The 13759-nt window shown below is 43.0% G+C and overlaps 1 protein-coding gene across 1 annotated transcript in view; it reads right to left on the bottom strand.

Annotated features, from left to right (window-relative positions):
- Positions 1 to 13759, bottom strand: part of gsk3b (glycogen synthase kinase 3 beta) — a 153743-nt gene that overhangs the window by 27061 nt on the left and 112923 nt on the right. Inside the window, exons 5-6 of the mRNA XM_033033414.1 lie at positions 8331 to 8461; positions 4923 to 5029 (exon numbers count right to left, since the gene is read on the bottom strand). Coding sequence (XP_032889305.1) covers positions 4923 to 5029; positions 8331 to 8461 — 238 coding nt within the window. The remainder of the gene's footprint in view (positions 1 to 4922; positions 5030 to 8330; positions 8462 to 13759) is intronic.

Genomic DNA, 13759 nt, shown 5'->3' with positions numbered 1-13759 from the left:
CATCAGGCCCTGGGGGTTTATCTGCCTTCAGTCCCAACAGTTTACCTAACACCAATAACCTGCTATCCCACTCTGATGGTTCGGCATTTGGCTCAGAACATCGTTCCATACTCACTTTAAACTCCGTTTGCAGTTTCACATGAAGCCAATCAAATCCCTTCACCTGTATCCACCTATCACTTGCCAGCTGTGTCATACCCACACCTCTCTTCCAGCTTTCCCCTCACTTCTACAATCAGTCTGAAGAAGGGTTCCAACTCAGAACATTTGCACCAGAGATGCTGCCTGACCCGTTGAGTTGCTCCAGCACATTGTGTCTTTTTTTGTAAACTGGCACCTGCAGTTCCTTGTGCCTGCGGCACACAGTTGTTCACTTGTTCAATTAAACATTTGATCCTACTGTGTAACATGAATAAAAGATGAATCAAAAGCATGTTGGCGCATCGATTGGAGCACTAGGAGCAAAGATATGCCAGTCCTTCATCAGCAGAAATCCAAGGGTGCCAGATTATTCTAGTCTTATTGTATCCCTAAACTACCAAGAAATTAATGCAGACCTAGAGAAAGGAAATAATCTTGATACTTTACACTTATTCGCAAAATCATTACAGCTGGGACCCAAATTCTCAAATTTTCATCTGAAAAAAAAGGTGCCAGGCTAATCAATTCTAAAATTCTGTTCATTTTGTTTCCACCAGAGATCCATAATTTGAGTCCTCATATCTACCAGGATAATCAGAATGCCCTCCTGCCTTGGCTCCATTCATTCCAAAAGGAACCAATATTTCAAACGCATGCAAAACTGCTGGGCAGGTTGAGTATGAGGATAGGGCAGGATCCAAAAATTAAACAATCAGCGGTCTAGATGACTCCAGAATGAGTAGGTTAATGATGAGTGTTTGTCAGCACTTGGCCTCTACTCACTGGAGTTTAGAAGAATGAGGGGGGACCTCATTGAAACATACAGAATAGTGAAAAGCTTGGATAGAGTGGATGTGGAGAGGATTTCACTAGTGGGAAAGACTAGGACTAGAGGTCATAGCCTCTGGATTAAAAGACGTTCTTTTAGGAAGGAGATGAGAAATATCTTTAGTCAGAAAGTGGTTAATCTGTGGAATTGCCACAGAAGGCTGTGGAGGCCAAGTCAGTGGATATTTTTAAGGCAGAGATAGATAGATTCTTGAGTCTCGATACTCGGGGCGAGTACTCAAGTCCTGTGCTACGCAGCTAGCTCCAGTGCTCACTACATTATTCAACCTCTCCCTGGACAAGTCCGTGGTCCCTGCCTGCTTCAAAAAATCCATCATTGTACCGGTACCAAAAAATGCCTCCCCAGCCTGTCCGAATGACTACCGTCCGGTGGCCCTTACCTCGGTAGTCATGAAATGCTTTGAGAGGCTGGTGAAGAAACACATCTGCGCCTTCCTCCCTCGGAACATGGACCCGTTGCAGTTCGCATACCGTCCGAACAGATCCACGGACGATGCGGTCTCCCAGGTCTTGCACACCACTCTCTCCCATCTGGACAGCCAGAAGGGGGGCTACGTGAGGATGCTGTTCATAGACTACAGTTCAGCCTTCAACACGATAGTCCCCACCAGACTGGCCGGGAAGCTAATGGAATTGGGGCTCAACATCTCCCTGTGTGCCTGGGTCCTGGACTTTCTCACCGCCAGGCCCCAGGTAGTCAAGATGGGAGGGAATACATCGAAGTCCATCACCCTGAGCACAGGATCGCCCCAGGGTTGCGTCCTCAGCCCCCTATTGTACTCCCTGTACACACATGACTGTGTGGCTAGGTTCAGCTCCAACTCAATAATTAAGTTTGCTGATGACACTGTGGTGGTGGGCCTGATCTCAGACAACGACGAGAAGGCCTACCGGGAGGAGGTGGCTGGTCTAGCACTCTGGTGCCAGGATAACAGCCTCCTCTTGAACATCAAAAAAACGAAGGAGCTGATCATGGACTATAGGAGGGCACATCATCCGAGGACGTACACTCCATTGAGGATAAATGGGGATCCTGTGGATAGGGCGAACTGTTTTAAATATCTGGGAGTCCACATCTCCGAGGATATGACATGGGCATCACACGCCTCAGCACTCGTGAGTAAGGCAAGGCAGCGCCTTTACCACCTCAGGCAATTGAGGAAATTCAGAGTGTCTCCGAGGATCCTCCAGTGCTTCTACGCAGCGGCGGTGGAAAGCATCTTGTCCGGGAACATTACCATCTGGTTTGGGAATTGCTCTGCCAAGGACAAGAAGGCTCTACAGAGAGTAGTGCGTTCGGCCGAACGCACTATGGGAACTTCACTTGCCCCCCTGCAGGAACTATACATCAGGAGGTGCAACTCCAGAGCCAACAATATCATGAGAGACCCCTTCCACCCCTGCAACGGACTGTTCCAGCTGCTACGGTCAGGCAAACGCCTCCGTTGCCATGCGGTGAGAACGGAGAGGTTGAGAAGGAGTTTCTTCCCAGAGGCCATTCGGACTGTAAACGCCTATCTCACCAGGGACTAACTCTACTGAACGTTTTTCCTTCCATTATTTATTATGTAAAAGAATATGTGTGTTATGATTGTGTTTATAGTTTGTTTGGTTGTTTGGTTGTTTGTCTTTGGCACAAAAGTCCGCGAGCATTGCCACTTTCATTTCACTGCACATCTCGTATGTGTATGTGACAAATAAACTTGACTTGACTTGACTTGATTAGTACAGGCGTCAGATGTTATGGGGAGAAGGCAGGAGCATGGGGTTGGGAGGGAGAGATAGATCAGCCATGATTGAATGGAGGAGTAGACTTGATGGGCCGAATGGCCTAATTCTGCTTCTATCCCTTATGACCTTATCATTCTCGAGCCACTCATGTGTTTGACACAGTCGGCACTTCCTCAGAACATTGAGCTAGCTAGACTTCAATGCATGGCTTCAAACTTTGCACAAGGCAATAAACATCAACAATGAATAAGGTTGCAATTGACTAGAAGAAATGGCACATATAGGATGTTATATTCAATGCTGTAGATAATACATATTTGATAGGGAGAGTGGGAATGATGAACTGCTAGTGCCAAATAATACAATTTAATATTTGTAAATTGATAACTTCACAAATTTATCAGAGGTGGAAGAACAGAACTCTGCAGATCTGCATAAATCTTTTGAAATTTTCACTTCATGCTAACCAAAAAAAGTTAATAAAATATATGGGATCCTGGACTTTATAAATAAAGGCACAGAAAAACAATAAACAGGGAACCTAGACTGAATGCATCAAAACTCTGCGTCTGGATCAGCTGTCAATTTTTCGCCAGCCATTTTACGTTTTATAGTTTGGTTCAGCTTAGAGATACAGTGTGGAAACAGGCCCTTCGGCCCACCAAGTCAATGCTGACCAGCAATCCCCGCACATTAACACTATCCGACACACTCAAGGGACAATTTACAATGTTACCAAGCCAATTAACCTACGTACAAACTCCAGACAGATAAGCACCCGTAGTCAGGATCGAACCCAGGTCTCTGGCGCTGTAAGGCAGCAACTCTACTGCTATGCCACCGTGCCGCCTAATGCATTGTTTAATGCAAGCCAAGTGATGGGATTTACAATCTAATTTCTGGCCAGCAGAAAGTATAGGGGACTGCAAATTCTGAAACTTTAAAATCAGAAGAGGTGAAGTCAGAACGTCCCATTGTGGAGCAAGTGCCTGGTGTTATCGCAAATCAACTTTCCTCTTGGATCAGATGGTCCATCAGCTCAAAGACAATTCTTTTTAGAGTAGAATCCATTTTTTCTAAATCTGCACTCACATTCCTAAGCCCCCTCCTCTTCCAAAAGCAAATCTATGGGCATCTTTTACAAATGAATACAGCAGCGTGGATGCCTCTGCAGCTAAAGTAGATTTTTTATTGCTTTTGAAATTGGTAACACTGCCACAATTGTTACAACAACATCCTTACGTCCTATACTATTATGTAAGAAGGCGGCCGTTCCTGGCACCCCAAGCCGCTGAGGGTTCTCCCGACGCCGGAGCACCATCACCCGGCGAGAACATCGGGCGCCGTGGCGGCGACTGTGGAGGCCTCAATAGGCCAGACTCTGGGTGGACAAGAGGATGGGGACTGGACATTTGTGCCTTCCCCCACAGTGGGAACCACTGTGGGGGGATGTTTTTGTGTTTTGGTGTTGAACTTCTTGAATGCTATGTTGTATTTTTATTAGTGTGCTGCAAGGACATCTGAATTTTTCCTGAATAAGGGGATTAATAAAGTAAATCTAATCTAATCTAATTTCAAAGATCATTCACCTTTTCAACATCGCCCACGCCATTTACCACTCATTCAGTTAGCAGAAAATGATGCTTTTTTCCTTGGGTTCCTTGAACTAACACTGAAGAATGAATTGGTTTCATTTAGTGGTAGCGGTAATACTATTTTATTGACATTGGCAGTCCAGTAAATACAGTAGGACAATTCAAAGTTAAAGAGAAAACAAAATGCTGGAAAATACTTTGGGTCAGGCTGCATCTGTGGAGAAAGAACGAGTCAACGTTTCAGGTTAGTACTTCTTCAGAACTAGCAAAGGGTCAATGATCTGAAATGTTAACTCTGCGTCTCTCCGCCGCAGAATATTTGCTTTTATTTCAGATTTCCAGTGAATAAAATAGCTTTTTGATCTTCAAATACTTCAATGTAGAGATCAGGGCTATCATAGTGCCTTCAAAGTGCAGGATACAGGTTAGAAAAACAATATTTGCCACATAATGGAGAATAGCATAACCTTAAACAATAGATCAAAAATAAATGTCTCACTTTCATCTTGCAGCAAATTCTATCATATACTACAGCAAGAACAAACGGTTGAAGTTGCACATCAAGTAGCTAAATACGTAGAGAATTATTAAAATAACACAACGTACCTATGCTGGAGGTATAATCGGTGGCACCAAAGATCAACTCCGGTGCTCTGTAGTACCGTGAGCAGATATAAGAAACATTTGGTTCACCACGCACCAATTGTTTTGCACTGAAATGAAAGTTTAAGGAAATAAAGTATACTGGAAATAATCAAAATAAACAATTCACAATCTAACTATTAGATATTAAAATCAAAATACTGTATGGTAGTTTTACGGGTCAATTTTTAAATACACATAACCTCTACAATCACACGGATGAGCACAAGTGAGTTTATCTTCAATGGTCTGCTATTTCACCTATAGTTCACAGATATAACGTTCTAAACATTATTTTACTGTATGGGCTACAAATATCTTCTTATATTTCACATCATGTGGCACATGCAAGTTGCCAAGTCCACAGTTTCAGAACGCAAGAAGTTTCACAAGCTCTTAGGACAAATTTGGTGCTAACACCTAGATTTTAACTTTTACAGGAGGGCACAGGTAGCATGAGCTGATGTCTTTCAAGTTCTCTTGTTGGTGCAAAATCCAGACAGCTGATTTACTTAAGTCAATGCAAATGTCAGAAAGCATTTGCAAAAAACAAAGTGCTGGAGGAGCTCGGCAGATCGGGCAGCATCTAAGGAGGAAAATGGACAATCGACATTTTGGGTCAGGGCCTTTACCCTTTCTTCCTTCACAGATGCTGCTTGACACTGAGTTCCTCCAGCATTTTCTTTTCTGCTTTAGATTCCTGTGTCAGCACAAAATGGAGAATAGCATAGATCCAAACAAGATATCAATAACAAATTATCTATCTATCTATCTATCTATCTATCTATCTATCTATCTATCTATCTATCTATCTATCTATCTATCTATCTATCTATCTATCTATCTATCTATCTATCTATCTAACTATCTATCTATCTATACAATACTGCAGCACATTCTGCTATTGAGATATGTACTAAATATGGATGTTTGAAGTCGCAAAACCATTTTTCGCCAAAAAACGTAGCTATTTATTTTTTATTAGAAAGTATAGCACGAACCACCGAACGAGGAAACAAGTTGCTTTTAAGTTTTTCTGCAATTAACGTGAATAATGATGCAAATGTTTTCATAAAGGGCCTTGTTAAATTAGAGTTGTATGGTATGGAAACCAGCCCTTTTGCTCAAGCCGACAAAGATGCCTCATCGACACGAGTCCCATTCGCCAACATTTGGCCCAAATCCCTCGAAACCTTTCCTATCCATGTACCTGTCCAAATGTTTTTTAAATGTTGTTATTGTACGTACCTCAACTACACCCTCCAACAAGTTCTAAATTAAATTGAGGCCATATGAGAAAAGAAAGTTACTTCTGCAGATCATATTCTTTGATCAAGAGTCCATGTAATGCAAGTCAGTAATCAAGCAACAGAGAGTGCTGGACAAGTGTCCAATGGACAATAGGTGCAGGAGTAGGCCATTTGGTCCTTCGAGCCAGCACCGCCATTCAATGTGATCATGGCTGATCATCCCCAATCAGTACCCCGTTAATGCCTTCTCCCCATATCCCCTGACTCCGCTATTTTTAGGAGCCCTATCTGCTAGCTCTCTCTTGAAAGCATCCAGTGAACCTGCCTCCACTGCCCTCCAGGAATGTGATTCAGTGTAACTAAGTAAATGCAACTAATAAGGGGTCCTTAAAATCATGGAAGGGTTTGACAGAGTAAGCACAGGACTGTTTTTACTTACAAAATTCAGGAATATTTACTTAATGTGCAAGTGCCTAGAATATGATCTTCTGTGAAAATGCATACTTGAGGCAACAAAGTAATGCAGCATGTGACAATTAAGCTAAACAGTTAAAGGGAAAACTTGGGCTGAATGCCTGGTGCATAGATTTGAAATAGTTCCATGCACTTCTGGACACAACTTGCCAATGGTCAAACCCTAGAAATGGAATATTAACAGGTAGCTTTATCTGGAATGTTTGGGGGAGATGAAGAAAGAGGATGAATATCAACCTATTGTTATACAGCACAGAAACATGTCCAAGCCGACCATCTAGCCCAGCTCCACTTGCCCATATTTCACCCATGTCCCTCTAAATCTTTCCTATTCATGATGTGGAGTTAGTCAGTAACACTAAGTTCCTGGGGGTGCAGATCACGTACAGTCTGACCTGGTCACAAAACATCGCATCACTAGTTAAGAGAGCGCAGCAGAGTTTGCACTTTCTGCGCCGGATGAGAAGAGCTCACCTCACCCATCCCGTCCTCACCACTTTCTACAGGGGCACCATAGAGAGCATTTTGACCAGCTGCATCTCTGTCTGGTTTGGGGACTGCAAAGCCTCCGACTGGAAATCCGTGCAGAGAGTGGTGGGGATGGCTGAAAAAAATCATCGGGACATCTCTTCCTTCAATCCGGGACATTGCGTGCAAACGTTGCTTGTCCAAGGCCAACAGCATTATAAAAGACTCCACACATCTCCATCACGGACTGTTCACTCTGCTGCCCTCGGGCAAAAGGTATCGCAGTATAAGGAGCAGAACGGCCAGGTTTTGCAACAGCTTCTTCCCCCGAGCCATCAGACTCTTGAATTCCACATAATGTGCCACCACTATTAGCTATTTTATCTTTTTATTTATTTTATCTATTTTATCCTTTTGTTATTTTATGTTGCATGGCGAGCCAGATGCAACAAAATTTCGTTCAGATTTGCATTTAGACAATAGACAATATGTGCAGGAGTTGGCCATTTGGCCCTTCGAGCCAGCACTGCCATTCAATGTGATCATGGCTGATCATCCCCAATCAGTACCCTGTTCCTGCCTTCTCCCCATATCCCCTGACTCCGCTATTTTAAGAGCCCTATCTAGCTCTCTATTGAAAACATCCAGAGAACCTACCTCCACCGCCCTCTGAGGCAGAGAATTCCACAGACTCACCACTCTCTGTGAGAAAAAGTGTTTCCTCGTCTCCGTTCTAAATGGCTTACTTCTTATTCTTAAACTGTGGCCCCTGGTTCTGGACTCCCCCAACATCGGGAACATGCTTCCTGCCTCTAGTGTGTCCAAGCCCTTAACAATCTTATATGTTTCAATGAGATCCCCTCTCATCTGCATTGGTACTTAGTACACAATGTATTGGCCTACTAATTGCCTATAGTAAGGTGGCACAAAGCAACCTCTGTGAATTTATGTATTTATAATGAAGGTCTTCCCAAGCTTAGGGAAGGGAGTTCCAGAGCTTACACCCAGTGGTAAAGGCAATACGACAATATGTTTCAGGTTTGTGTAGACCTTGGAGGGAATCCTTCAAGTGGCAGCATTCCCATACCACGTCTGGTTGGTAGGAGTCAGACTTTGCGAGATGTTACTGAACATTTGTGGAGTAATGCAGCAATCCAAAAACAGCATTTCAATTACTCACCTTCCAAAGTCACAAAGTTTTAGCACAGCTGTGTCAGGATCAAGCAGCAGATTCTGTGGTTTGATATCCCGGTGGCAAATTCCAAAGGAATGGATGTATGCTAAACTCCGGAACAGCTGATACATATATAACTATTTAAAAAAATTCAAAAATTAATATGTTAGTACAATTTGTTAATGAAGAATGGTTAAAAAATACATTTATATATTTGCAGGGCTGCTCAAGATAGCTGATAGTCAAATATATAAGCAAAATAAGCCAGTTTTTACAGAGCACCATCCCACTAATGACAAAAGAGCAGCCAGAAAATCCAATGCTTTATGTTGTTGGCAACCAATATCCACATGAAAGACATACATTCTTTACATCTACAACAGAATGGCAGGTTAAGCCACAGATTAACGCATGAAAATTGGCACCTTAGACAGAACGGCTTCAGTATCGCAATTAATAGATTGACGAGTTAAAACATGGTATGGCAGGTCTTTGTTGGTGTCTACTTTCTTTACTCAGAGGTTTGCAGGCTCATATCACCTCTGGACTGGAGCATAATAATTCCTGGGCTACTAAAACTAGTCGGCTAAGGGAATGATAATTTAAACTAGGTTCCACCATAGCATTCTGAAATACTTGAAGAGTAACGAGCTAACGTAAATGTAATTGTAAACATATTGCAACTTTTAAATATGAGAAAAGGCAAACACTTCATCGTTTCAGCCAGGAAACTGGCAGACTTTGTTTAATATCAACAAAGTGGATTATGAATAGCTAAAATACGTGCACGCTCGTCTTGTGCAATCATTTGCATGCCATTCTGATGTCAGATTAAGGTAACCAATTAATGTTTAGGGGCCTGACCCTGTATTACAAAACTCTTGTTACATGTTAAGGCAGAGAACTGAGTCACAAGTCAAGTTCCAGGTTTCATACTTGGTCTGCAGGGAGTTGTTAGATGATGTCAGCTAGAGCAATCTAGTTACCAGAGGCCAAGGCTAGCTACCCTTTACCTTCTGAGGAACTTAGAAGGGGGCATCCAAATCCGTGGCCAGCTTTTCAATAACATGTTTCCCTGCTGAAACACATGACTACCTCTACAGTAATGTAAAAATAAAACTCTTCCTGCTCCATCCTACTCCCAAGGCTTTTCTTGAGGAAGGACATTCTTGCTATTGAGGGAGTGCAGCGTAGGTTTACACGGTTAATTCCCGGGATGGTGGGACTGTCATATGCTGAGAGAATGGAGCGGCTGGGCTTGTATACTCTGGAGTTTAGGAGGATGAGAGGGCATCTTATTGAGACATATAAGATTGTTAAGGGCTTAGACACGCTAGAGGCAGGAAACATGTTCCCGATGTTGGGGGAGTCCAGAACCAGGGGCCACAGTTTAAGAATAAGGAGTAAGCCATTAGAACGGAAACGAGGAAACACTTTTTCTCACAGAGAGTGGTGAGTATGTGGAATTCTCTGCCTCAGGTGGAGGCAGGTTCTCTGTATGCTTTCAAGAGAGAGCTAGATAGGGCTCTTAAAAATAGCAGTCAGGGGATATGGGGAGAAGGCAGGAACGGGGAACTGATTGGGGATGATCAGCCATGATCACATTGAATGGCGGTGCTGGCTCGAAGGGCCGAATGGCCTACTCCTACACCTATTGTCTATTGTCTTCCTGTTAGGGTGGGACTGTCGCTAACTGGTTACCTCCTCAATCACTTGCTCTGTTCAATTGGGAGTCCTGGAGATTGAAGCTCAACCCCTTTATATTACATCACATCTTGGCCAATGTTGAGATCACCTGAACCAGTCACTAAGTCCACATTGATGACACCAGTTCCACTTCTTCAAAACCTCTTGACCTGTGCCAGTGTTTTTACTATCAAACAGTTTGCCCAGCATCCAGCCTTGGTTTAGAGGCAGCCTCTATTATATCTAAAGTCACCATTCTCGCTACAGCACTTTTGCTGTTAATTCTATCCCATTTCTATTTACATTTCAAACCAAACCAGAATACCCACGGCAGAGTTCCAACACCAAACTTGGTGCGTATCTAATTCTGCTCATCCATTTCAACTGAAAGTGGATCCCAGTCGAAATATGTGAAATAATGATTTCATACTTTTCCCTAGTTCTGCATAAGCCAGTTGTTAAACCATCATGACTTCTCTGCGTATATTTCAAAGGGGTAGGCCACCATTTTCATTATGAATAAAAAAGGTGACCATTAAAATGGTGGCGTTGTCAATAACATATAAAGTTAATTGAGAAAAAAAGTTACCCAACTACATATATTTGGCTTAGCCAGAAATGCTTGACAAAGAAAAATTACATCTCTGTTCTATATAGGCGATTCCAAACCTTGTTCATAAAGGCCAGGTTCTATATTTTTAATATTATGCTCCCTGGTAGTGCATCCTCCAATTCGTGGAAGTTGGTTCTCTCAGACAGCAAATAGTTCAAATTTACATTTATTGTCACTGTACCAATTGGTACAGTGAGATTTGGGTTGCCATACAGCCATACAAATAAAAAGAACACAACACACGATAGAATTTAACATGAATCAAAGTTTCCCACTGTGAGGGTAGGCAATAAAAGTTCAGTCCACTTCCTCTATGTTCACCCATGGTCGGGGCCAATTGAGACCTCCGCAAACGCCACAACAGGAGCCTGATGTTTCAGGCCCTCTCGCCGGATGATGGTACTCCAGCATCGGAAGAATACTCTCAGCGGCTTGGAGTTCCGAATCAGCCACTTCCTACCGGAGACCGCGGCTCCCGAAGTCCACAGGCCGAGCTGGGCGGAGCTCCACACGGTAATCCTCGGCGAAAGATCCCAGGGCCCCATGTTGTTAAAGTCAGTGCCGCCCTTGGCTGGAAGCTCCGCAGACCACAGCTCCACGGTGTTAAAGTCGGCAGTCCCAGCACTCCGGAGCTTCCAACACGACAACCCCGGTAAGGCATCGCCCATTCGCCAATGGCACTTTAGTGCTGCACCGCTGCTGAAGCTCTGGCCGGTCTCCAGCAGGAAAGGCTGCGCCAATCCAGATGTAGGCCGCGAGGAGGGGGCGAAGATGCAGCTCGGAAGAAAGACAAATCCTCGACCAGGTAGTCACTGAGAAAAGCAGTTTCCCCCTTCCCCCTTAGTTGAGGTGTAAATATATTTTCTTATGGGTGTCACTAATCACATTCTGCCAACTCTACCCATCGTCTCAATTCTCTTGTACCACTGTAAAAATTCCTAAACTGACCTTTTAATCCCATGATAAATTTTTGGTAGCATCATCTTATAAAAGACATAATCAAATTCCTTTCAATAAAACTGTACACGTCTCACAGGAAAGTCTGACTCATTGCTGTCTTAGAGAAATGACTTCCACAAATGGATGCACAACTGGAGAGCCCTAAACTCTTCACCATCCTCCCATGCTTCAGGACTTCCCTCTATGTTGCTGTTGCAATAAGTGTTACAGCAATACCCAATAGTCCCTTCTTCTAATCAAGATCCATCCAGAGAGAGCTGTCCAAAGCAGGAATGGAAAGGTCAGCAAGGCAGTAGTTGGATGGGGTGGATCCAGCACTAGGTGCCTCCTGTTGCAACGTAGTGCCAAAATACCCACTGGTGTGTGCAACTAACCCCACCCACCCCCCTACCCTCCCTTGTTGCCCACTTCAAAATCATTCTCAGTAAATTGACTCAGACACCTGGTTTTATGTAAATCACACTTCACTGAAATGAGCGCAATCACTCAACCAATTCAGGTCTAACCCAACAGATTTATCTGGGAGCTTCAGGAAGTTAGTTCTCTGTTAGACTCCATGTGGAGTACATAATTGGAGCAGACTTTGAATTATAGACTTGAGGAGGAGCAGACATTCAGATCTTTGGGCACCACATTAACCCCCCAAGAGAGCAATGCTATTCTCCTTCACCGTACGGTCTCTTCCTTAAATCTTTTGCAATTTAGTTAAACCAAGGAGTAATTTCCAGTAGCCAATTACCAACCAACCAAGTAATTTCCAGTAGCCAATTACCAACCAACACATAGACATAGAAAATAGGTGCAGGAGTAGGCCATTCGGCCCTTCGAGCCTGCACCGCCATTCAACATGATCATGGCTGAGGAGGAAGAAACAAACGCCCCCTCCTCGCGGCCTACATCTGGATTGGCGCGGCCAAGGGGAAACCTCCATCCTTTTAGAATCACAGCTTGGAGACACTGGATCATGCTGTGCCAAAGTTTGGGATTCTACATTCATGTGAATGGACACAAAATGCTGGAGTACCTCAGTGGGACAGGCAGCATCTCTGGAGAGAAGGAAGGGTGACGTTTCGGGTCGAGACCATTCTTCAGACTGTAGCCTGAAGTGACTCAGTTTGTCTCTCTGGCACTCCACACAACTGCTGCACATCATTGATTTACAATTCCATTACAATCTAGTATGTTTCCTGTTTTAAAAAGAAACCTTCTGTATAAATTGTGCCAGTTGAAGGTGAATTGTGCATCTTAGACCACTTCCTTTATACTACTTTCAATGCTGAAATCTGCATCTAAAAACAACTATGCTATCAAGGAATCTATTTGGCATTAAAGCAAGACAAATAATGAACTTTGGCACAGCAATGCATTGAACTGACATGGACGGTCACCATATATCGCGTGAGATTGCAAGAACAGAATGTGATGCATCTCAATAGTTTACTGAAGAATCATGTACTTTCATTTATTTTTCCCTTGAATTAAAATTAAAAGCAGATATCTGGATAATTGCAAATGTAGACCTGCCACTCTGACTGAAGAGGAAAATATAGTTGCAAAAAATATAAATTTAATATAAAATATATTAAAATATAATATAAAATAGAATCAAAATCTGCAAACAGCCTTTATGATTTGACAAATAATTTGCATTGGCTAAAAGAAAATTTAGAATCAGATGCGGAGGACACCCGAGTGAAAATATTCTTGTTCGTTTCCAAATAGAGTGCAGATATTACGACAAACTGCAAACATTACATCCATAAACACACCAAGCAAAGGCACCAACCAATTCATTTTAACTAGAAACTGATAGCTGAATAAATTCAACCTGGAAAGTATGGCTAGTTTCAAGGGAAGAATCTGCTTTCAACTCCATACTTTGAAAAATCAACACAAAGGATTGGAGGAAACATAGGAAAAATGCAGACTGCAGTTCTAATTCTGATCTCTTGCATCAATTGTACAACAGCACCTTCAGTGCAGCAAAAGTAACCCAGCGCAACCAAGTGGAATCTCTGGTTTCAAAGGGTTGTAAAAACCCCATCGCAGAAAACATGAATGGACAATATTCAGTTTGAACCAATCTCTGGAGATTGCCACGTACCACTATCGTCAGTAGTCGGTGAAGTTCTCCAAGAATGTTAAGAAAATACAAGCATGGACATTGATGACAATA

Source organism: Amblyraja radiata, chromosome 14 (assembly GCF_010909765.2).
Source record: "Amblyraja radiata isolate CabotCenter1 chromosome 14, sAmbRad1.1.pri, whole genome shotgun sequence".
Lineage (NCBI taxonomy): Eukaryota > Metazoa > Chordata > Chondrichthyes > Rajiformes > Rajidae > Amblyraja > Amblyraja radiata.
This window is presented reverse-complemented; position numbering and strand designations above follow the sequence as displayed.